This window comes from Manacus vitellinus, unplaced genomic scaffold, assembly GCF_001715985.3.
Source record: "Manacus vitellinus isolate BGI_N305 unplaced genomic scaffold, ASM171598v3 scaffold_2_pilon, whole genome shotgun sequence".
Taxonomy (NCBI): domain Eukaryota; kingdom Metazoa; phylum Chordata; class Aves; order Passeriformes; family Pipridae; genus Manacus; species Manacus vitellinus.
In genome coordinates, this window is record NW_021940208.1 from 31077553 (window position 1) to 31103995 (window position 26443).

The window sequence follows — 26443 nt, forward strand, 5'->3', positions numbered from 1 at the left end:
ACTAATATTGGAGGTTGTTAAAGACTATCCTAAATTCTGTACAAGTTGCCACAGAACCCTCAGAAGGAACTTTGTTAGTTGCTAATGGTCACTGGGAGATGATTCTCTCACAAGACCACCACACTGCTTATTATCAAATACTAAACCACTGTGTTAAGTGGAGGAATTGTGCATGGTCATTCTGTGGTGATTTTAGAATGTACAGGGATACCTGGCACTGCAGTAGTGATCCTATATGTTGACTTTAAGGGTGACATCACCTCTAGAAATACCATATCTTGTTTGTTAAATTACTTGGTATCCACTTTAGCACTGGGCTAAGTTTAGAAATAAAAGAATGTTTATTTAAATACACAGCTCTCTAGTAATGGAACAAACTAGCAAAAGCAATAAAACACTGTTAACAGGAGTTCTCTCTTTGAGCATCTCTAGTCTTCTAGGTAGCTTAAGAACCTGGATAATGAACTCCTTACAAGTAAACCTGGATGAGTATTACAAAGTTCTAGTCTTCGGTTTACCTGCTCCTGTTAAGAATAGCGTACTGAAGCCAACCAGAGAAGCTGCTCTAGGTAATCTTTCTTTTCTTTCTGTAGCCCAAAAAGAAACTAGTTCTTTATCCTTGTTTCCATTTACCTGTTTCTCATTTCAACTGAAATGTTGCATGATGACATGTGTAAGTTAATTTCCCTTCCTTTTCGTGTTCAATGATACTTTGCAACTTTTCTCCACTGTAGCCTTCTGAAAACACAGATACAAACTTTTATACATCAGTTCATTTAAAAAAAAAATCTCAAAACAACCCCACCCTAAATGGTAAATAATCTCAGTTGTCTTCTCCATTCCTTCTGTGTCAATGCTGTAGAAGACCGAACATGTTATGTGAGGCTGAAACTGGATATGGATACTTAGATTTACATCCTCTTCTACATATTAACTTTAGGATCTCCATCAGAAGTATTCAGAGGGCCTTCATAAGAGGCATTGAGGGAAGCTAAGACAAGTCAACTGAAAGTATGGGGTCACAGCAAGCTACAGTGGCTTACAGCTACTTAACTCTTGGTTGAGAATGTCCCTGTAGAGGATCAGAGCTGAGTCTAGGGGTAGCTTAACTTTAAAGCACCTCTGTTTGGAAATTGCCTTCAATATACACAATTTAATAATTGTTTCATAGGTTTTTTTATTTCTTGGTATCTACAGTCAAACTAAAAATAATAAGAATCTTAGTATTGGTCAGCTATGTGGGAGTATGACTGCAGAGGAGACGTAGTTCTGTTTTGTGTTGCAACGAGATGATGAGAGAAAGTGGCTGCAAAGCATGGTTGTAGCAGCTTGATTTGGAGCTGTCTCATTCTGAAATAATTTTAAGTAGGACCTGCTCTTTTTATACCTTAGACTGATAAACAGAGTGCAAATATTGTCGAAGACTTAACCCTTCTGCGTTTTACAAAAGGTGTTAATTCAGATGTCTTTCACAATGTTGATTGTAGTGGGTTTTAGGGAAAACATAGTTTTTCTGCCATTGGTTTTTATTTAAAATGTGTTAAATAGATTCAGTTTCTTTATATGGACAAAACGTATCTATAACATTTTTGCCTTAGCTGTTTTCTCATTCTTCTGTTAGACATTTTTCTAACTTCTATCTTATTTCATTTTGAGATGTGAATGAGTTCATAACATTCTATATTCATCATAAGGTGTTCAGTCAGGTTCTCCATTTCCCCTTTGATTTTCCTGTATATACAGATCAGTTAACCTTCCCTGGTATGCTGCACACTGCAAAGTCAGCCTGACTTTAGGAAGGTTCTGGAGACATTTGTTTGAAATATCAGTTCTTGAGCTGCATACTGAAGGCATCTAATTTTAGGTGTCTAAATGTATGTTTCTATATGTGGCCTGGGATCTAAGCTCCCATTTGAAACTAGTCAAGATTTAGTCACTAGCTGTAGTACACTCAGTGCTTTTCAGCTGACATCAGTTTGTGCTCAATAGCTCTCCAAGCTGTACCAAGTAGATCTCCACTTGCTGTAATGGGAGTTTAAAGTCCTAACTTGCATGCAAACACGTAATTTTAGATACCTTAATGAAGTGTCTCCATTGTGGAGCTAAAGCCTGACTATTATAAGCTGAAATAAATAAGGTTACATCGTGAAGATGCCTCATTTGGGTGTGTTGATTCACAGTTGTACACACAGTGAATGTCTTTATCTTCAAGCATTTGAACTCTTTGAGCTCATCCATTTCTGTGAGCATCTAACATCTGGTCTTACATGGAGGGTACTGGTACTTGGAGGTGCATGGTGAGAACGGAGTGACAGCTCTGAGTTACAGCTAAGAATAACCCTAAAACTTGTTTTCCATGTCTCTAGTCAGGCATGTCTAGCTCACAAGGCTGTGAAGTATTAACTTAAACTGCTGAGATGCAGGTGCTACTGTTGCCTGAGTCTGGAATCAGTTGGATGAGCCTTGTATGAAGCATGTTAAGCTTGACAGGCCTGCATCTGGCAATATTATAGTAGTCCTGTGGCATTGCAGTCAGTTAGTCTGATTTGTTGCCTGACTATGCTGTCGATGGGGAAAAAATAGCCCTGTATTGCTTGCTTTATGGGAGGAAAAGAGGGAAAAATTTATGTAGGATCTCTTCTCGGTTTCTAGTGTAGGTAGAAAGTTTGTCTAATGTAAGCAGTTAACAGTTTGAACTAAATCAAAAATCAGAGATGCAGGCATTTTACTTAGTATTGTCACTTAATGTCCTAACATTTAGCATAACTTACACTGGTAACATTTTCTATATCTTGATTGGATGCAACCCAGTTGATTGAAATAATAAAGATTCATGAAGATTGCTTATTAAATAGAGGAAGAAGTTTCCTAATTTCATTATCTGATTATTTAAAAGCAAATGGAACTTTTATTTTATAGAAACTCAATGTTTTTAAGTGGACTTTGTACTGAGTTTCATAAAAATGGAAAGACTAGAACTTTGTGCATAAAGGACTTTTGCTAGATTCTCTTTCACCGCTGTGTACAGTATGAGTACATGCTGGTGGGTCACCTGTTGGCAAATGCTACAGATTTTTAGATGAGACCCCAGGAAAGTTCTTTATAGTTCACCCTGTGAGATTAAGGTTTTATTGCTAAATTCTTGATGCTAAATTCTAGCTGTCAAAGCATTCAAACTTTTATTACAGAATTACTGTTAATAAGAAATAGCTTTGAATTAACTTGATTTACTCTTGTTTTATTTGTACTTCAAAAAGTAGTCATGCCTGCCTTATCTTGTGAACCCCTGTCAAGCACTTGGTAGTTGTGAAGGGTGGCAGACAAACTGGGAAGGAAAACAGTCTTCCTGGTTGTGGAGCAACTCTCCTGGCCATTGTTTTTTCAGAGTTCCTCAAAACAAAGCGAGTTCCTCATACATGCCCAGGCTGCCACAGCCATGCCAGCAGTTTACAGGGTCTGACATTGCTCTGCCTCCATGCTTTCGCTGGTGCCAGAAGTTCTTGAGTAACCAGAGGGCCAAGGCAGCAGTGGGAAGAGACCAGGAGGTTAGTCTCCCTTTCCTTAATTTTTGCCCATGCAAGGCTACTGAGTTGTCTGGTAGATCCAGGTACACTTTTCTCACAAGAATGTTGTATCTAACTATGTGTTGCAACTTTGAATCCAGGGATTTTCTAATTCTGTTCTTAGTTAGTTTTTTTTTCCTAATGGATGAATCAGCAGCACATGGCTTGATAGATATGGCTGTGCATGTGTTATTAATAGTAAATTAATAGTTGTCTTTTTTTGACTGTCTGTGAAATGACTGAGGTTTTGTCAGCTTGCATGACTTACATGATCATGACATTCTTCAACTATATTTAAAATCATGGTAATAAAACTTCCTTTCCCCTTCTTCCTTTTGCAGACATGCAGCAATCTGTTTTACATCTAAGGCAGTTTATTATCCAAATGAGGGAAAGAAAGAAGATGCAGAAGATAACAAGGCCATTACAAACATATAGCCTAGCTGTGCACAAACATAAACAGCTCCCGTGTAATGTGAGTTAAAGACCAGTTACAAACTGTGTAAGTTCAGCCACTTAAAGCCATTAAGAAACAATGTAATCACATGAGGTTTCAAACAAAGTTAGAAGGACCAAATTCACGGGTAGTAAATACAGCTATATATGGTGCTGTTCTTTCTTGTTTCTTTTTGCCAAAGAGAAGCTCTTTTTCGCACTTCAAGTGGCTTTCCAGTTGTCCTTCTAGAAAACACAGTTGTCTAGAGCAGGTGCCCTAGGACACCATCCAAAGAGCCTCAGGTTTTTTCAAATGACTGTACAGCACCCAATAACTTGTAGATGGGTCTCAGGTTAATGGATTTGGAGCTACTAGAGAAGCTGACTACACTTTGCTTCCCTTTTGATTAATCAGCTGTTCTGTGAGGATATGGTTTGTCTCCTTTGCCTGTTCTCAATTTGTATTCCCCATAGCCCATTCTTCGGAAGTTTCACTTCTCCTTTCCATTTGGTGCCCTATATATGGGCCATTTTCATAAATACTGTGTACTGTGTTTCCCTTGGATGATCTTGACAGTTGTATTCAGAAGTAGAACAGATGTACCTTCCAAGGCAGCCAAAGAAAGAGCTGCAGTAAGAACTATAAATGTCAAACCGATAGTCTATATTAATAATTCTTAAAAGGAGTTAACATGGAATTGTAGTTTCAATGAGATGTAAGTTACTGTGAGTGGGGTAGTGAGTATTCCCCATGATGGCCTCTTCCTAATGCAGTATTTCAACAATCCTAGGAAAATCTTACGAAATACAGACAGGTCATTTAACATTGAAGGATTGTGCTGAACAAAGACCACAAGAGGACCATGGACTAAGACAAAATTTCAAAGTAGGAAAAAGTAGGGAAAGCCATATTCCTAAAATAACAGCTTTAGCAAGCCAGTTCCCAAAACAAACCAAAAAACCAAAGCAAACAACCAAAGCAGGTGGAAACAGTCAAATTCCTGGAAAGAGACAGGCAAAGAACTGTTAGGTCCAGGAAATGTAAGTTAATGATACTGCAGTCTTCTAAGAATGAAGAATGAATCAGAATGAAAGTTGAAGATGACAAACAGAAGGACAAAGAAGTGTCTACAGAGAGCTGTCAGCCTTTCTCTTTTTCTCTGTTTTTCCCACAAGTTCTATTTAGGATAGTCTCTGGAAAGATGCTATTAAAGTGAAGTGCTACTGAGTTGCATCCTCAGCTGCTTAAACTCGAAGAGATTGTACTCTGAAAGGCACCACTCTTGACAGAGTTAATTCTTATGGCTTTTGCAAGAAAGAGACATCTCAGTAAAGCTCTTAAGTAGCAGGTAGTTTTGGAAAATTACATGAAACATACTTAAGTTTGCATTTATTCTTTTTGTTATACTTTCCATGTATTGTATTTTGTTTCTTATTTTGCGATCAGGCAAAGATTTGTTTTGTTAGATGTACAAAAAAAGGTACTTTGACTCTTACTTAGCTTTTAAATTCAGTTTAATCTGAAATCTTACCTGACTTTTTACTCTTATTTTTCAAATGATAATACATACAAATAAAGGTGTCTTGCAGGCAGATCCTTGGAGTGCCTAAAACCCACTTGGGGAAGTTTCTCTGATTTGTACTGCAGATGGATACAAGAGGACTGGCAAGCATGAGGTTTTGAGATTGATTATTGAGAGTTTGATCACTTTTTACTTCTGGTCCAAGTGCTTTTCTACACAGGTTGTAAATCTGAAATGCTATCTATGTAGTCTTTTCAATTAAATATTTGTAAAAGATATATTTTTATGCTTACCACACCCTTCTAATTCTTATGCAAAGGAAGATTGCATCAGCAAGAGGAAAGCGTACCTTGGAAATATCCTATCTTTTCTTTTAGTTGTGGCTATATACACATTAAAGTTTCCTTGCATTCCTTTCCAGCAAAGATATAACACATAGTAGACTATTCATATGCCCACACAGCCTTATCTGTAGGTTGTTTCTCCAGTTCATCCTCTATCAGGTTTTTAAAATGCCATCCAGAGTACTGCCTTGTTCATAATAGCTTTCCAACTGTGCATTATGTTTGTGGAATTTCAGTGTGTTGTCACTTTTTCTAAGTTACTGAGCCTTGTCCTCTCAACTGAAAAATGTATCCATTATTTTTGATGGGAAAGAATCTGGTCTCATGTTGGTGACGGTAGTTAAATAGAAGGGTGTTGGATTTGGAGTTTTCTTCAGAAGTGCATAAAAGTATGGTGCTGGATCATCTTTTTCTGTGGCACTGTTGTGCTGCTGGGTCTGGACAAGTAGTACATTCGGAAGTAAGTGTTTCTATGCAGCTTCAGAGAGCTGGACAGAGGTCTGAAGTGCCTGGGAACATGCCACAGAGAAAAAGAGACTTAATGTTGGGTAAGGTTATATCTGTGTAGGATCTAGCTTTAGGGGATATGAAGGCCACTGAAAGTAGATAGAAGGACTAGAGAATGCAGTGTAAAGAACTGCAGGTGTGCAGTGGAGTCTTGAGGCCAGATACCTGCATACCTCCTTGAAAGCATAGCACAGAATGTTTTTTGATCACTATCTCAGAAGAGCTTCATCAGAGTAAATACAACCTTCCCTATTTTTTTTTAAAGTTCTAAATACTGGATGAAATATGAAAGGATTGAAGGCTAAAGCATGATGCACAGATAGCCTAGGATGTAAATATGTCCTTTCTTAATCATTCAGTAACCAATGCACTTGGGTATCTTTCAGCTAATGAGATATTCCAGAAATACTTGATGTTTCAGAAAAATTGGTCATCCAGACAACTCTAATGGCATAGGAAATCTGTATTCCAGAAATGGCAAAAGATCAACAAGAACATGTATTAATTGTCTAAAAGAGTGTTGTTTGAATGGTGCCACTGAACTGGGTGAAATGCAGTTATATACAATGCAAAGTTGTGCATAAGATTAATGGGGATGCATAGATGGGGATCTCCTCACTTGAAACTTGAGGAGGAGGAAGAAGCAGGCAAGCTGTTTAACTCAAAAGATAATACTTATCTCCAGTATAATGTGTCTGTAACGGTTACTGTGATCATAAAATGCATCAGGGCAGTTGTTGCTATTATAGCTTGAGATGTTTAGTAGCATTTTACAGGATTCTGCTGAGACTTCAACTGTAATTTGATAACTCACGTTTACAAAAGAATAAATGAAGCTGATTCCAGGTGTTGTCCAGGAAAATGAATATAAACAGAAAGTAAAAGAGCTTGGTTTGTTAGGCTAAAAATTAGTTTTACTAGGAATTGGTAAGAAAACACCAGGGATTTAAAAAAAAAAAAAAAAGAATGCCAGAGCTAGTGGCTGTCAAATAGTTGTGAAATGACTTTTGTCTAATTACAAGAAACCTTCTGGCTATGTAGGTGAGTAGTGCTCTAGAACAGCGGTCCAGTGGGAGATGTATGGGTAAAAGAACTGTTTTAAAATTGATCTTCATGCTTTTATGTAGAATCCATTTATGATGGATCTTGATGTATGATAGTGGGGGAGAGGAATAAAACTGCAAGGGCAGGTGAATAGACTTGATTCATGAGGTATTTTCAGTCCCTAAGCCCTCACGGTCCAGCAACAGATAATACAGATCTCCTGCATCCAGGCAGTAGCGAAGCAATGAAAAGGTTTCTGCACAAAGGACACATTTACTTTCCAGCTATTAAGCAATTTTCTCATCTAGGCTTCTTAATAGAGGGACATATTGATGCATACATAATGTGTGGTAAGGAACTCCACTGTATGCATCTGTCTTTTTTCCTTTCTTCTCATTTGGAATGACAGCTTTTGTATGTGTGAGTCTTAGTTGTTTCATCCCTGGCCTCTTGTTTGGCACAGGTGCATAGATTCCTAACATAGTTCTTTCTGGCTGCAAGTTAATTTTGGCTGCTGAAGCAGTGGGTATGTTACTTGCTAAAACATATTTGGTTACAGAGCAAATTGAATTTGAAGAGAACACTGCAATTGTATAGGCTTATCTTTATGTCTGGGCCCTTCTTACTGCTTTTCCAGATAACTTTCTTTCTGGACGTATTAATTAACAATGTTGAAAGCTTTTTATCAACAAAAATCTTTGTCATAGACGCACTTAATACTTGAGCTTACATACTTCCCCTTGTGGTAAATTGTTTGAGATTTGGAGAAAATAATTCCATGTTGAAGGGATCCGTAAATGGCTCATTGTGGAGAATCAAGGAGCTTTTGTAACATAAAACACCAAAAAGACCAAATTTTAAATTTCAAATGCTATAACAATTTAAAAGATGTGAATACAATTTTAAAAAGTCTTATTAGTTAGCCTGAGATTATTTAATTTATTTTTTTTTAGCTAATGCAGATCCTGAAAAACACTTTCAAATCACTTAAAATAGTAAAATGTGAGGTTTGCAGTGGGAATTGGCTGATACTATTCAGTGATTTGTGTGCTAGTGGAAACATTTCACTACAGAAGAGGCTGCATGTGTTTATAGTAAGCATGGCGCCTTTCTATGTTGCTAAGTCGGACTAAGAATATCAGTGCTTTTTTATGCATACTCTGATTTGGGGTTAATTCAGGATCAAATTTCTGCAAAGTTTTTAAACATGAAAATTCTTTTGTGTGGACTTTAAGTCATTAGCAGAACCAGAAATCTTAATCTAAATGGTGAAGTATTTATCATGTCAGTTGCAATGTTAAGAATTTTCAAAACCAGTAGTTTTTTAGTCAACTTTTATTTCCGCTGTCTTCAGAGCATCCCCTATTGTAGCTGCATTCATAGGCTTTCTTGTTATTAGTGAAAAGACAGAAAAGAGAACAGGGAAAAGACAGAAAAATATGTCTGTGGAAAGAACTGTGCAAGGGGTCACATTCAGGATGTTTGATTCCACCTTAGCTGTAACTTAGATTTAGCTGCAAAAGTCTCACATGCAGCCCAGGACACCTATTGAATCAGGATCTAATCCTAGCAAGCAAACTGAATCTGTTGCTTGTCTTGTTTTAACTATATGCCTGTAATTGTACAAAACATAAAGCTGCAGGGGCAGTCAAAAGCCAGACATATAGAGACAGTATATAAAAGTTGCCTTTCTGTCTCTCCATAAAGAAAGGCTGTGTGTTTACTTGGGCTATATGATCGCAAACGCAATCAGCAGCAGGAAGTTGATTACGGCACTCGCCTGTAACCAGAGAGATCTGAGCTCTACAAGCACCACAGAATCTGAATTTGTAGCTCCCCAATTCCAGCAGAGTCCCTTAGCCATGAGGCTCGGGGATACTCTAAGTTAAACTTTTCTCCGTGTTGTCTTTTAGAGATGGGCATCTTCACCTCAAAAAAAGATTTCAGAGGGAAAATACATGGGAAAGCAAGCTGCCTTTTTTGTCGATATAATGGGAATTACTGTATGATTCTGTTTTAAAGGCTTACTCTGTATTTTCCATTTAGAAGCTCTTGGATTAAAGGAGTTAAGCATGTTCCATTCCACTTTCTAGTTGTCCATCTTCAGCAGAGGTGACCTGATTATTCCATAGTCTGGTGTTCATAGCACTCTCCTAGGCCAGGAGCAAGCTGTGGGGTTAGTCTGCTTGAGCATAGCACAGAATTTAGTCTACCTACTAACTGAACAGTAGGAATCCTTTTTCTGACAGTAGGAATCCACTCTGACAAAACTTGATGTATTCTACTGAAATTGGACAGAAGAGTGACTAGAGCAGGCCTGAACCAGAGATCTGCTTGAGGGCACATGGTTTGTGCTTAATGATTTGTGTCATTCAGTATGAGGTGACTCCCTGATAAATGTGCAGAGAGTTGTCCTCTGGAGGTAGCCAGTGAATCACCCTGGTGAGGCCAAGTGTTTGGTTTAGATGCTGCAAAGTGTAAGGTGTATGACATCAGATGTTTTCAATTTGGTCTTTTGTCTCTCTTTTGTCATGTGATTCTGTATAATTTGCCTGGGGCTTCTTCCCTACTGTTTGTGTCATGACAGAAGGATTTCACATTGCAAATGTCATCTTTTGAATTGTCAGCTTCAGGGATTGTTTTCTCCACTCATTATTTGAAACAAAACTGTGTAATAAACTGTTACTTCAAAATTTATTTCATAGTTTAGAAACCTACATGAACATTTCTTTGTGGAACTGCAGTGTTGCTAAAACTTGGTTAGTGGACTCAAGTGAACCCCTCAAATGTAGGCATAAAAATAATTGTATGCAGTGAGTGTGAAGAGAGGCAGTCCTGTAGGACTGAACTCTTTCCATTGCTTTGTATTGTTAGAGATGATCTTTTTATCTGACCAGAACAGCAAACTCACCTACTACAGGGAATTGCATCTAAGGGAGTAAAATTTCAGTGAGGCAGAGCTGTTGAGTGTGAGGGTTTTTTAAAAATCAGCAATTGTCATTAACTTTTTACGTTATACTAAGAACAAGATTTAGCCCTGGTTTTGCACTCTAGAACTCCAGTTGTGGAGTCAGTGTCATTCTAGATTTACGTATTTTTCCATCTTTCTGGCTTATCATGTAGAATACTGGATTGTGGGGCTTCTGGAAAACTGAGACAATTCATGTCCTACTAACTTCTTTTTATGTCTTCTAGTTAGGAATGACTACTCCCAAATTGGTTCCTGTAAAGAAAGATGTGTTTTGTATTTATTTTATGTACTAGAAGGATTTCAGCTGCTTATAATCGTAATAATTTTTGTTCTGCTTTGATTTTGTTTTAAATGGACATTGTATTTATTTATATAATTAGCTCGGAATCTAAACAACTTGAAGGTTTTCAGTTATTAGTAGACTCCAGGGACTCGGAGTAGTACATCTTTAATGTCTGCCTCGAATAGAATTAAAAATTTGAGTTAGTTACCAAATTTTCTCTTGGCAGCCTTTTCTGATAATAATTTTTTCTAGGATTTCTGACACTATATGTGTTGTAATAATCCCAGTTTGCTCAAACAGATTTTTTTTTTAAATCCACAGAGTCTTCTCTCTTATCCATACTTTTAAAATACCTTACCCTAGAATTTGGTAAAATTGTTTCAGTACTTAAATGAATGCTAATGATTTGCTTAATCTATACATTACATTTGTATAGGTAATATTCAATAAATCACATTCAATTCATAGTTTGTGTATATATATATATATATATACATACGCGTGTGTATGTGTGTATAGTAGTTGGGGAGGGGGAATATCAAAAAATCTGCACAAAGGAAGGGGAGCTTCTCTGAATGCCGGGTCTGCAACAGCAGAATGTGCCAGATAATTTTGCATTCTAGTTTTAAGGCAATGTACCTAGGTAGGTGTGCACAGAAAAAAATAACTCAGTAGTGTAATAAGTTGAATATCAGGATGCTGAAAAAGCCTTTACAAGTAATTATATTATGTAATTTCATTCTTAGCACAAGCAGGTGGTGGTGGGTGGCAAGGAAGATGAAGTTAATGCTTGTTCCTTCCAAGATCTGTCTTCTCTGGATCAACAAACGCTTTTGTAGAAGCCACTGTCTACACACCAAGGACTGCCAACTATTGAGACTCAGTTGTGCTTTTCACCTCTTAACCACAAGTAGCTGTCAGTAGCAGTGCTTAACTTTTTAACTACCTGGTCTGCAGTGTTATATGGGGATAAAAAATAAAACCACCTGGTTAGAAAAACACAAATTCTAGTGGTAACAACTGTTAGATGATTAAATTATAGTTTATTCTGAATGTTGTGAATCAAATGGAACATGATTAAGCAGTATGCACAAATATTAAGTTATTATTCTGAAAAAGTTGTGCATCAGTACTGCTCAGCATTGGTGCTAGGAAATTAAGCTCTCCTTGAAGAAAAAGCCCAGCAAATATGCAATGCAGTTAGATTAGAATGAGTGCAGATTATTTTTCTTGCTAAGAATAAAAACATTTTTATCAAAGCTTCTCCATGTTAAGAATGGTATATCACATTTTACTTCCTTTGAAATTGAGTGATTTATGGTTCACCTGATATTTAAATTGAAAGACTATGGGGGAAAGAACAATTTTTTACTTAACTCTTCCACGTAGTTACTAAATCATTACCCTAAACCGGCAAACTTAATAGAACAATTTAACAGTCTAGGATGCACAGTACAAAAGTGTGTGTTGTATTTCCACATTAATATCTTTGAATCATCAGTACTTTTTTTTTAACAAAGTAGGATAGAGTTGGTCACTGTGCCACACAATTGCTTCAGAAAGTACATATAAAAACTCTTATTATTGGAGTATCTCAAACAACTACAATCATCTTTATGCAAGCTCCCAAGTGTAACTGTGTGTTGTGAAGTTTGCACCGTTCAAAGGCATGGACTTGCAATCTTTTTTTAATCACAAAATTACACCATGGTCATTGTTTAGAAACAGGTGAAGTAAAAGTACATTTAACATTTGAACATAGAAACCATTGTCACCTTTTTCCTTTGAAAGTACATGAGGCCATTATAAAAGAAAACTGATAGCTATATTCATGATAAAGTGCTACAGGAACCTGTCATCTCTGCGCTTTGCCTATGGGAAGGGATTACACATCCTTTTTTTTTTCTCTCCTGAATATGTATGTGTGGTTTCATGGGAAAGATCAGGATCTTATTAGGATGTGATCTTTAGAAATATTGTAGTTAGGCTTCATAGCTTTCTGTTCTTTTATCCATTATTCCAAAGTCTGTGTGGATGAAACTGATGCTTTCCCCCCTGCTTTTGAAAGCAACTATGATAATGTTTTATCTTCAGTGTTTCCTTGTGTTTGCCAGCCTGCTGCCTGCTGATAGATTTTTTTATTATTATTATTTTTAGCCAATTAATATATTTAAATTGATGTTGCTGCTTTGTCAGCTGCTGTTTCCCAGCCTTGTTGGCAAAAGTAGACAGATGGATGGGGGAAGGGAAGGGATTGTTTCGTCAGGGTGAATTCAGAGCATAAGGAATATGTTAAATTGACAGCATTGCAAGCTGAAGTCTTCTGATTGCCTGTGTCCTTGCAGCATTCACAGTTCCTTCCTGTGCCTCTTCCCCAGCTCAGGCCTAACAGTAAGTTCTGTGCTTGCTTCTCTTTTTTCTTATTGCTTGCTTTTATTATGTTGCACCTAGTATGTGTAAAGCTGCTGATATTAATGTAAAGTACTGATTTGGAAGTATGTTTCCAGGCACAGTTTACAAGACAAATGTAGACCCATTGGTGGTGGTTATCGTTACTGATTTTTGCAATTAGTTGTAGCTGTTGGAAGTCCAAAATAAAGCTTTGAAGTCTTAGCCCTTAAGTAAAAGACAGAGTGGTGCAACTGTTTGTGGATCTGGGACTATTGATTTACTGCAGCTCATCAGTGTTAGAGGGGTGTGCTGCTACGTCAGCTGTGCGCTCTATTGTTTCAGCTGCTGTGGCCTTTGTGTCTGATCCTGTCAGTGCTTGCGTCAGTGATGCATATCATCGCCTGTGTGATGTCAAAGTGTGGGTGTTCGGTTATAGAGCCATAGTTAACCTAATGTGCTGCAGTAAATCCTGAATGCTATTTCCTCCTGGGGATAGCAGTGATTCATCACTGTTCACATTAGACTAATGCTAAGTATAGCAGTGTTCATGAGCTGCAGTATCCACATAGATTAGTATCAAAGTCATTGCAGCCTTCCAAACGCCGCCCCGGAAAGTGTTTGTTTGCAACCAGATCTGTTTGTGCACTCCCTTTCTTAGGTGTAAACTGATTAACAGGTCAGCTCAAGGAAAATCCTCTGGAAGGACTAGGCCGAAATAATTCTTTAGCACTTAATTATGCCAATTAACGTAAAAGCTTTCGGCTAAATGACTCGGATCACAGCAGGCAATGACAGTGGGTAGATTACAGTAAAAACCGGGCCCAGGAAGGCAAAGGATGCCGCTGCCCCTCGAAGGGCGGAGCGCGGGGCGCGGAGCGGCCGCGGGGCGGAGCGGGCACAGCTGCGCACCTGAGGGGCCGCCCCTCCCTTCCCCGCCCCGCCCCGCACTGCCGCGGCGCGCGGGAGCAGCGCCCGCCCGGCCGAAATGAGCGGTAAGGATCCGGGGCTGCGGTGAAAGACGAGAGCTGCGGGCGGGCGGCCCCGCCGTGGTGGGCGAGTGGCGGATGGGGGAGAGCTGCGGTGGCTGGAAAAAAAGCCTGAGGGGCAGGAGCCGGAGCGCTGCCAGGCCCTGTGCCGGTGACGCGCTCCGCGGGCCCCGGAGGCGGTGGCTGCGGCCCGGGGCCGCGGTGGCCCCGAGCCGTGAGGGGAGCAGGGCGGCCGTGAGCTGGGAGGCCGCAGGAGCCGGGGTGTTGTAGCGCAGGGCCGGGAGGGAGTGCCCCGGAAGAGCATTCCCGGCCCCGGCTCTGGGAATCCGGTGTGCGCACCTTTGCCGAGCGCCTTTAGGAGACACTTAAAATGGAGCGATGCTTAATGGTTGAAATAAAAAATAAATGGTGTATCTACTAGGCGAACGATGGCGGTATCCTCGGGTTTTCAGGTTTTGCTATGCTTAGATCAGCTTGTCACGATCCCAGCGATGATGCAGCGCTGGTAATTTTGCCACACGTTTATGGTGGCTGTAATGAACATAATGGGGGGTTTACAGTCTACTCAGATAGACACGTTGGAGAACTTCACCTGCTGTTGCTACAGGAAGGAGATATTCGTCCCGCTGTTGCGATTTTTAGCACAATAATAAACAGAGTGTGCTGAAACATCCTGCGTTGAGTTAAATCAACCTTTGCTGAGCTTGATGAGACATTTTTCAGTAATAAAGTAACATAGTTATGTGTTCGTTTTCTCTCCCACAATACTTCTTTTCCACTTATTGTATAAGAGAACTTGTATACCTGAAAGTATACAGAAGATTTGAGACGTCCTCTTACGACATTCAAATAATCAACATTCATAGTACAGTGATTTGGATTAAGTCAATTCCATTTATCCCCAATACAGAAAATTAGATGTTTGCTTAACATTAATTCCTCATATTGTTATCTGCTGGTTCTAGATAGTAATTCTCATGTCATGGTAAAGCACACCGGTTTTGTCATGCAACAGCCTAGCCAATACCTAAAAGCATGAAAATTACTCTTGTGGTGTATTTCACTGAAGGAGAGCCAAGATTTTCACATTAGCGAAGGAAAAAAAACCAACACATTTTTATAACATTTTATCTCTAGATAAAATTTTGGAGGTTATAATATGCTTTCTGTCAAGAAATCAGTAATTTTACTGTAAAACCCAGTATTCATTAAAAATACATGTGAAGTCTGCCAACTTTTTGTCCCATGCTTTCCATTTTCCTGGGTGTTCCTTTGCAATCTAAGTGCATTTCACAGCCACTTGGAAGTCTAATCACGAGTAAATTAGAGTTCTTGAATATTCAAAATAATGTTTTCATTACTTCTGATACTTTAAAGTGCTAAAAATGGGATGCAATTTTTGAAGCTACTGATTTGACTCTATTCTAACACTGCAATATTTTTTCAGGTTCATACATTGCCTTTATGTCTTTATTTTTGTGACTGCTAGGTTATGGGTTTACTGAAAATGGCTTTGTGGATCAACCTTTGTACTGGATTGGAGATAACTGCTTTTTTATGTTTGTTAGAGAGATTAAAGTGCTAAGTAAGTAAGCTTTAAAAAGGTTGTTAAACAATATTCTTTATATGTTTAAAGGAAAACAGAAAAGACAAACACAGATACTCACTAGTTCACAAAGAAACTGGCTGTTCATGTTAGAGTTCCTTTATCCCCCAAGGACATTGTGTTCTGTAAAAAATTCAAGTAACTGTGCTCTTAATTTACTTGAAACTTACACAGTTTAAAATAGTGAGCTTAATAAAAGTGTCAGTGTTTTATATTAATTATAGAAAAACTGCAAGTAAACAATGCAAGATACAAGTCATGTAAAATCCATCTTCTGACGTAAGAATTGAAACCATTATTTGTTTGAATGGCAACTTAAAATAAATATGCTTCCATTATTGTTGACCTTTTTGCATTTATTGTAAGCTAGCGCTGCAAAACACTTTTTTAGTTTCTCTTGCTGCTTTTCACTTCACTTTTGTTTCTTTTTAGCACTTCATACTCAGGAGAAACTTTTGCTGAAATATTTTTGAGTTTCAGATGAGCAAAACTACCAGAGGAATGTTCAGATCCCAATTTATAGCTTACTGTAGTCCTTATATTCTTTGTTGTTACACAGTTCATTTAATCATTCAGTTAAGACCTTATTGTTAAAAAGTCTCATCACCCCTTCCTGCTGTTGTGTGTTAGCATTTGGTTGATAATAAAGCTGTGGTTCTTTTTAGGTAATATGTTTGAAAACTGCTTTATCTTATCCCAAAGAAGTCCCTATAGCATGTGTAATGAAGTTGGATTGCATGCTGCTTTTCTGAGTGCTTTTCATTCCTTCTCCCTGCTCTTGGCAGTCAGACATAGGTGCCTTTATTTTTCTGTCAAGCCCATACTTATCAGAATGAGGTATGCTAGTCTTATATACTGTACTTTGCATTTCCATTTGCAGATCTAACAGAGTTTAGAAAACATTAAGGTGGAGCTGTGAACACCCTTTCAGGAATATTACTGAAACTGCACTAAGTTGGATTGGTGCTTTTGATAGCTTCGCTACGCTGAATTGGAAATTTGGAAAATGCATTCTAGAATGTCTGAATCCCAACCTTATGCTCTTGTCACAAAACCTGCTCGAATTATATTGCGTATCAGTTTTTCTTTAATAATTAAACTTCAGTGACTATTCCCTTGTGTGTTTTAAACACAATAATGTAAGGACATCCCTCTTGAAGCCTGTGCCAATGTGCTTACTCTGATAGAGGCCAGTATCAAGTACTGAAGGGGACAGCATAAGGACAGGACAGGCACACAGAAAAAAATTTCTTGTTTCTAGATTCCTGAAACAAAAGTAAATCTTGTATTTTTTACAACCCTTAACAGACTAGCTCTCCCAATCTGAACCTAATCTTTGGTTCCTGCAGTATTCTTAAAGCAATTTAACTTACACAATTTAGCTGCACATTTCATGAGACATCCCTTTATCTGTTTTAAAACTTACCCGGTGAATTGATTTACTATATCTGGTTCTTGTAAATGAGATATTATAAATGATCTATCTTTCCATTTGTAGGCAGTTTATGGGTGGGGGTTCTTGGTAAGTCTTTTACTATTTCTCTACTGCCAGCCCTTTGAACCATTTTCAGGTGGAAAGATCCTGGTCTCTTATATCTTTCCTGGTAAACAGGTAAAAAGCCAGCGTAAACTTCCTTTTCTGTGTGTGTGTCCCCTTTTCTAGTTCTGTGTTTTCTTTTTGAAAGGTGGAGACAAACGTATTACTCAAGATATTGAAAGTACAGTGTGAATTTATACCACAGCATAATGATGTTTTCTGCTTGTTCTCTGTTCTGTTACTTATGAATTTTAATTTCTGCGAATGCTACTAAACAACGCATGGCTGGTATTTCTTTCAAAATATATGTAGTAGCTGCACAGTATGTTTATTTACATCTAATTTTTGGCTTATTGCTGTAAATAAATACTTACAATTTTGCCCAGGTGCTTCACTTCACATTTATCAACACTGTTTCTTCTGGTTTTTTATCATCTGGTCATTGAGTACTATGAGATCTTTTGCAGTTCTTGGAGAACATAACAACAATTTGTCACCTCCCTGTTTTTTTTTTCCAGAAGTTTTGTTTAATACATTGAACAGGTTCTTTGGGTGCCTGTGGGACTTCTTTGGTCACTCAAGCCACTTTGAAAGCTGATCATTTACGTATCTTAATTTCCTGTTCTCAAATCAGTTATTCATTAAAAGACCATTTCCCTTTTTAACCAGAGGCAGAGTTGCTTCTTTAAGAGTCTTTGAGGGACATTGTCAAAAGCTTTTTGAAAACCCAAGTATGTGACAGCGTCCCTGTGCTCTTTGAAGGTATCTGATTTTCCAGGCAATACTTTATCTACTAATGCCTCCTTACCACATTACCATTGTGTCATATTCATCTAAGTGCCTCCAAACTCCATTCTTTATGGTTTGCATGGTACAAGGATCATCATGGTATCATGACTTTTCCTATTAGTAAGAGTAGACTTCCCAGTGAGTAATACACTGGCTTTTTCCCTGGGACCTTAAGTTAGTGACCAGTTTGCTACTTCCCACTGCTGTGCTACTGACACTACTTTAGATGATAAGACCATAATAACAGAATAGCAATTTTTTAAGTACTTTTCCTTGTAACTCTTAACTGCTTTCAGTAATTTGTTTCAAATATCTTTTTGATTTGTTTCTGTTTTAAAGTCTCTTCTGTTGTCTTTTCATCTTGGGGCACTTCTTTTGACTTGTCATCTGTTAAGATTTGACATGAGCTCTCCTCTGAGCTTATTGACAGAAAAGGGAGAAATGTCTGCCAGTGGGGGTTTTTTAGCTTGTTTCGATTCAACTGATTTTTAGATTTCAAAGAGTGCCCTTTGCTGTAATTCTGTCTGTACAGTTCATTGCCTTTGTTTATCCATGTTATCTTGTATATTTTTCACTGAGACTTTGCTATTCAGTATGTTCTTTCAGCTTTCTCAAATTATTAAATGGTGTTGTACTGAATATTTCTGTAACCCACTTAGGTCCTGCTCAGGTTCCAATGATGTCCCCAAATGGTTCAGTGCCTCCAATTTATGTGCCTCCTGGATATGCCCCACAGGTATGTCACTTCACTCAATTCTTATTTTATTTCTTTTCATGCAAATTATGGGAGTAGAATCACAATAGCTAATTCAGGAAAATAATTTGTCAGATTTCAGAATCACTGTGATCAAGCAAGTAAGCAAGGGGAGATGTCCCATGGTGTCTCTGAGATGGGAGACTTCCTATGCTGTGTATGTGCCTGTTTGGTTATATATTAACTACGTACATGACAATAACAAGCACAGTTCCTTGTTGAGTTCGGACTCCTGATGTACTAGATGCCCTCAGAATATAAAATACAAACATGGCCAAAATAGCTCCTTGTGTAGGACCTGTACTGATTTCTGTGTTAGTGGATTTTTTCTCTTGGCTGCAATATAATTTTATACATGTACATGGTTCATGTCTGGGAAGTTCCCTGCCAATGAGGAGTAAAACAGGTCAGTTGAAAAAGTATAGCAAACAACATGGAAAAATGTCAGCTGTCCATTGGGGAAAAGTTATCATATAATAGGTGTTTCTACCACTTACCTTAAAATGGGGCTCTCATTTTTTTACTGCTGTGTGATTCTTAATTTAGATGCTTGAAAATTAAATGTGAGCTAGATAACCTGGACATCCTTTAAAGTAGATTAAAAGGATGATTCCTCTTGGCTATTTTTGACACATGTATTATAATGAGATGTGTGGCCTCCTAGATGGTGTCTCTTTCTTTCCCTCAACTGAGAACAAGTTGAGGAGTTAGTAGGTCAGACCTGGAAGTTAGAACAGAAGAATGCCACTCCCCATGATGTAAGTCTCTCTCAAGACATTCTGTTGTTGTAATCAGTCTACCTCTGGCTTGGTGTGCATCCCATGGTGTACACCAAGAAGAGACTACAACTTGTAAAACCCAACCAAAAAGCCCACAGTGTCTAGCAGATGTTGGACTTATCTAAACAGCATTAAAAAAAATTGTCCTCTGGCAAAAGAAAAGTCTGTTAGGGTAGGCAGAGTAGTACTCTGTGATTTTATCTTTCTTTTGAAAGTTGGCTGATAAGTTGATTCTATGTGTACTTCATAGTTGAGTTCCCAAACAGGCAGAAGAAAAATGAATTACAAATAATCAGGAAAATCCATTTATCTTTGGGTCATAGTAAAAAGTCTTGATTCCTATTAGAATTAATTTTTAAAGAACGGAAAGAAGTTTTGAGATAAGTGAAATTCTGAATTTTACCATATTTCTGGAATATTTAGCTTCAGTTGATGAAGTTAAATATTAATTAAACACGAAGTACTTCATGTTTAAAAAGTTGTGTAACCTGTGCCAGTCTGAATAATGTTTTTAAAATTCATTTATCCTTCCTTTGAAAACAATTTGAAGCAAGAGGCTAAGGGGCTGGACCTTGCTGAGGCTTGTCCATGAACCTTTCGTTGGAGTTTGTTAGTGCAAGCAGGTGTTGTGTTAGACTTCTAAACTGAAGGTGCCTCACATCTGCTCAGCGCAGTACAGGTGGATGAGCTGTTTTTGTCTGAGTAGAAGTACCATAGTCCAGGAAAACCAATCATTTATAAGCCTTCTGAAGTGTTTGCTATTGACAAAATATAGCAGCCACTGAGGTTTATGATGGAAGTTCCTGTTACAAACCAGAAGATTTGATAGTAGTGTTGCAAACAGGCAAGTCTGTTGAGCTAAGAGTTCTCCTGAACGTAATGCAGTCCCAGCAAAGTAACTTAGCTGGTTTCTTCAGGCATAATATATTTTTAAATGTCAGCAGCTGCAGTTGTATTTTCAGATAAATTGGAAACCAGTTAAATGTCTAAAGCTGTCAGCCTGGAAGAACAACTTCAGCATAACCATCCTTTGTCTATCCATTTTCATTTAGTTCTATTATGCTTCTGCCTGCTTCAATGCCTGCTTGGCAGTGATACAGCATACTGTCCTCTGTTAGAAGTTGGGGATGACTACTGAATTAAAGATTTATTTTTCTTATATCACATAAATAAAAAGCAATTCATAAGGTGATTTTTTTTTTCCTTCCTCTTCTTTTGGAACTGTAGTTGTAAAACTCTGAAAGAAAGCACATCTTTATTCATCCTCTCTAAGCTCTCTATATTGACAGTCTAGTAAGTTTTCCAGTGATGTTTGGTTGGTTCACTCAACGAAACAGGCCTATGCCAGAACCACATGTTTTGCTAGCACAATTAGGATAATAGAGAGCTTGTTTACTTTTTTAACTTAGAATTATATACTTGGCATGATGCTCTTACTGCTGTTTAGAGGGTTTTTATCTGTGTAGTTGTCCGCTCGAGGCCTACCACTGAGTAGATGTTTGATCTAGAAACACGGTTACAGACTTGTCAAAATCTTAATTTTACACTATTAGACTTAAGGTCCCTGCTCTTATGAATTGGGTGTCTGTTTCTGAGGTACTTAGGCTATTAGCAGACCCAGGGAAACAAGTTATAAACTCAGTAGCTTGTTTGTTTTTTAATGGAAGCTACTTCCTACGTAATCTGAATCTGCTCATAAAATCATAGTAGATTGCAATGTTTTGGGGGGGTTGTAAGCAAAAAGGACTTAAATAATTAAAACTACATTTCAGTGTTTACAGAATTTCATTGGACATCAGAAGTTCTAGTTGTATTTAGTGCTGCTAATAAATTTTGCCTTTAGGATACCATACAGCTGTGGTTACACAGATATGAGTAGTGTTGTCTTTAGTGAAATTACTCTTTCACAATACAGGACGATTTCTGTATACTGAAAATAACACATTTTTTAAAGACATGTGATATACATGTGTTTTAAAGCTGTGTTCACTTAGGTAATTTATATTAATTTCCAACTCTATTTATGTAAGTAAAGTAGGATTAGCTCCATTATGTACATATTTCTAGGTCTTCTGAATGTTACTGCATATGCATATGCATAGAGATCTTCACTTTACCATTACACCAAAAGCATGCAGCTCTCTCTACAGTGCTCTCTCAGTACAGTGGTGAAGTTTTGAAAGTCTCCTAGACCTACCTCACTTACCTCACTTATTGGTTCAGCTAGCAGGATAGTTTTGGGGTACACGAATTAGATTGCTGTCAGAGAAAACAAAACCAGAAGCTCCATTCCACTTGTATCAGATGCACACCAACTTCTAATGGAGACATGGTAAAACCAATGATTGATCCTCTAAGCAGCTTTCTGTCATGGACTTGGTGGAAGCGTTCACACCAGGGCATGGGACTAAATCTAGCCAAGCATAATACTGTTAAGCTTAAACAGTGGAGCTGGAAGCAGTTTGGCAGTGTTTCAATCTATTGTTCTGCTCCTGTTGCACAAGGATGTTCATTGATGTATGTGTACATGTCCCCATTTTGTTTCAAATGTTAGTGAAAACTTATGTCATAGGGTTGCATTGTCCCCTGCTATTGAATGTGGTTGTGATATTCCGTTCTTCTCCCCCTTTTCTGGATAAATGTTTCATTCAAAAACTTACATTGCAGTTTTTGCTGCGACATTATTCTACAGCATTTTACTAAGAAATAAAGAACAATTTATTCATTGGCATCCCATACGCTAAAGTTACTGATACCATAATACACACAAGTCAAATTATGCCAAGATGTCTGTAGGTGTCTAGCTGTCACCAACAGTCATGTATTTTTGTGAATTTACCAATATTGATCCAAACATTTAGAGAGAATAATGATGTGAAGTACTTCAAGGAAAATGCTTGTTTCTGGTCCAGTTGATGACTGGACCAGAAATACATTTTGTGAAAAGCATTTTCTGCTTCAGCACTTTGTACAATTTGTGCCCTTGGGCCTTCTTTCCATCAGACCCATCACATCTCCCATTTGCTAATTTTTCTCAAGCCTCTGCACAACAGAGTCTAGCAGAGGCTGCCACAAAGGCCCCCACTTTCTGGGTAGTATGTTGTTTCCTTAAGGGTGCAAGACATTTGAACAGGCAGGAGGATGGGGGAGAAGAAAAAAAGATTTTTTTAGAACTACCTTGACTTGTGAAGGAGTCTTGAGAGGGCTGACTACCACCCTGCTAGTTTGTTTGCTAACAGTTTGATGCAGACGGTGGCTGCTGCATGCTAAAGGGGCAGTATGGCAAGTGCCTCCTGGGTTAGTGTTGGGAACAGAACAATAACCACACAGCTTGCCTTTTTTCTCGCTATTCTTTCTCACTATTTTTGTGGAGTAAGGTCTGTCAACTCACTCTATGAAGCAATCTAGTTGTTATGCTGTAGAACAAATCCTAGAAGCAGTGTAGCATACAAGCAATGTGAATGAGGGTGGGAATGGGGTACCCTAAGGAGAAGCCACACTCGTGCCATAAACATACCTGGCTGTTTGTAAGACGTTGTTACAGTCAGATTTTTTTAACAGTATTTTTCCCTACCGCATTGAGAAATTAATGGCATTGCTGCAGTTAATACACGTAACATAGATAGCCCTTCATTTGTCCTACATCAGTTTTCTTGAGCTCTTCTGTTTGCCTTTCCTCAAATTTAAGGGCTTTACTATTCTTAGCTTTGTTTAAGTATCTGTAGAAACTTACTGACATTTCTCTTTTGGTATGTGGTGTCTCTCATTGTACAGGTTATTGAGGATAACGGTGTTCGAAGAGTTGTGGTGGTTCCCCAGGCTCCAGAATTTCATCCTGGTGGTCACGCAGTAATACACAGGCCTCCACATCCCCCACTGCCCAGCTTCCTTCCTCTTCCAACCATGATACCCCCTCCACCACGTCACATGTACTCACCTGTGACTGGAGCTGGTGACATGGCAACACAGTACATTCCGCAGTATCACACCTCACAAGTCTATGGGGATGTGGGTAAGTAGCTCATCAAATATTGCAAGTTCTGTCAAAGGGAATAATATTCTCTTCATTTCCAGCGTCTGTTATGCTGCCGTGTACGCTTTATCGAGCAAGACATATAGCTTGAATGGGAGCCATACACAGAATTTTTTATGAGGATACCAGCCTTGATTTTTACTGAAGCTTATTATTCCAGAAGCTCTTTTAATTTATTTGACTTGTCTCTTCAGTGATCCATTAAATATGCAGATTACTTCTTATGTGTATCAGTTGTAGATTTACCCAGGAAAGCAATGCAGAAAGTGTTTGTAGTGGCTCAACATTTAAATCCATACCTGTGCACTATTCCGAGAGCTCATGTCTTGCAAGTATCCTGCTTGAAGCATTGTGCTGGTTTAAAGGTAAACTGGCAAGAGAAATTAACCCAACTCAAGAGAGACCACAAGTCAGAGTTACAATTTAATAAAAAATAATACAATAATACAATTATATGGACAAGCAGTTGGTTTTAACCCACAAAACCCAGATGTATAACCCAGCACCCTGGGGCACGAACTGAATGGTGCTCGTTGGCCCCGTGCTGAGCCCTACATGGTCCCCCTGAGTCCACAGTAAAAGGGGAGGGGAAAACCTGTTGATGAGAGTGCTCGTCACTGTCTGGTCGAGGGTGGTGATCACAGTCCGGTGGAGGTTCTGGTCCTCCTCTGGATGCAACCAGTGGTACCAAGAACCCAAGATGATATACACTCAGGTTCAGGCAGGAATGCCCAGTACCTCCCCCAGGGCGGGGAGTTCCACAATGGGTGGTTGTGAGTCAGGAGATATTTTTGGAATCCTTGGTGTCCTGTTAGCAGACACGACCCCTCAGGCTGGGTGTGGAGGTGCTAGTGACTCCCTGGAGGGGAGTTAACATTGCCCATAACTACAGCCTGAGGGGTCAGGTGTGCTCTGGGCAGCTGCTGCAAATGGTCTATTGTTAACAGTTTCTGGGAAATGGCATAGAGGGTATAGAATACACAGTTTGGGTTGCACCCACACTGTGATGAAACTGGTCCCGGCTGCTCAAACTAGGACAAGAATGAAATAGGAAATCTTAGTATTGATTACAGAAAAAAGTGTGCCATTTTTCATAAAACTTTATGTATTTAATTGAATGTCCCTTTGAAGTCCAGTTTGAATAATCAGGTGCCACTAACCTAAGCTTAATACTGTAGTTGAAACTTTCTTTGGTAGTGCTGTTGACATCTGCCTTTAATATGGTTTATTGGCAAAAGTGTATATGTGTCCTAACTCAGGTCGGGTTGTTAGATTAATATTTACATTTCTGGTAGACTTGCTTTTCTTTAGATAAGGCAGGTGCCGACCTTGAAAGGCTTTCAAAGAGCAATTCTAGGTTGCTGTTTTTAGAGAAAGCCTCTCCTTCCACAGTTTCTAGCTAAACACAACTGCTCAGCATTCTATGATGCTACTAAAATAACTTAAGGATGGCCTACATATAGTTGCTTAAATAGTAATGATGTACAAAGTGGTCAGAAAAGAATATACCAATGTCTAGATCTTCCTGGAGTTCTTAGTGTTCTTCTGTTCTCAAGTTGTACTTTATTTCTTCTGGTGCTACTCTGATAACAGTACATTGCTAGATGCTCTTTGGGTGCTTATTTGTAGTTTTATTAATTTCCTGATTTCCTGATGGCACTTGTCTGCTTTTAGTTTGCTAAAATAAGAGATTGAATTGTGATAACTCAATGCATAAAATATAAAGGATACTTTAATGAAATAATATTTTTCCAGATTTCTGCTGCCAGATTATATCTCTTAATGATTTCTTTTTTCTTCTTTCATTTAGATACTCTGCCTGCGCATGGAAGATCCAACTTTAGAGATGAAAGGTCTAGTAAAACATATGAAAGGTTACAAAAAAAATTAAAAGATCGACATGGAACTCAGAAGGATAGGTTAAACAGTCCTCCATCATCTCCTCAGAAATGTCCTTCTCCTACAAGTGAACATAATGGACTTACAAAAGGACAAGATGCAGGTGGTATAAGCACAGGTTCTACCAAAAGCAAGTCTTTGGGTAAAGGAAAAAGCAATTCTCAGACGGACACAGAAGTAGAAGGTAAGTGTTATCAAAAGTAATATATATATATGCACATATAAATATATGATGCAAGTTCAGTGTCCAACTGAGCATAGCATTTGTAGAACACCACACTTTGACAGTCTTGCAGTTCAGAAGTAACCTGTAACTGCACTGCCTTACGTAGAGTGGAGTTAAAGGGCAATTGGCTTGCTCATCATGTTGGAATGATGGGCCTAAGAGAACAAAAACAACTGACATGGAAGTCTCCATCTAAATTTGAGAAAATATTATCAGTCATACTTTATAGACATAACAGTGTTTAAAGAAAAATCTCTGCTTTGTCCAGAGTTATTGGTTCTTGCATTTTTAGGAATCGCTGAATATTGATGGCCTGCTTGATGTTGTAGAAAACATGGAAAGAACCAGGTGTCTGATACAGGAAACCTGCATTCAACTTGTTAAAGAAGAATGTTTTGTAAAAGAGATACTGCTGTTGTATGAAATCCGTATAATGCCTGTCCCTACCTACTCTTTATTGAAGGACCCTTGTAGGAAAAGACTTGTCCTCACATTAGTCCATGGGAGTTCATGTTTTCTAGGACACTGCCATAGGGAGTGTGTTTATTATTAATATCTTTATTTCACTTCTGGTCTCACAGATAGACTGAATTCACTGAGTCTTGGTCATACAGTCATTGTCAAATCTGAAAATGTGTCACTATGCAACTTTGAGATCATTGGCATAGCCCTTCAGATTCTGAACACATCAAAGGCTTGTTATCACAGCCAAAACCAGTTTTCTCAGAATAGGAACTGGTAACTGCTGATGTTGAGGGGGAAAAAAATCGTGT

General features: G+C 38.4%; 1 protein-coding gene across 7 annotated transcripts in view; it reads left to right on the forward strand.

Annotated features, from left to right (window-relative positions):
• Positions 1–26443, forward strand: part of FNDC3A (fibronectin type III domain containing 3A) — a 115630-nt gene that overhangs the window by 45518 nt on the left and 43669 nt on the right. For 4 of the 7 annotated variants that reach the window (XM_029960847.1, XM_018071214.2, XM_008929096.3 and 1 more), the window contains 3 exons: positions 18639–18715; positions 23287–23524; positions 25356–25628. In XM_029960847.1, the coding sequence (XP_029816707.1) occupies positions 18639–18715; positions 23287–23524; positions 25356–25628 (588 nt within the window). Of the gene's footprint in view, positions 1–14014; positions 14054–15589; positions 15633–18638; positions 18716–23286; positions 23525–25355; positions 25629–26443 lie in introns of those variants that run through there. The other 3 variants (XM_018071216.2, XM_018071215.2, XM_018071218.3) reach the window with 3 other exon arrangements.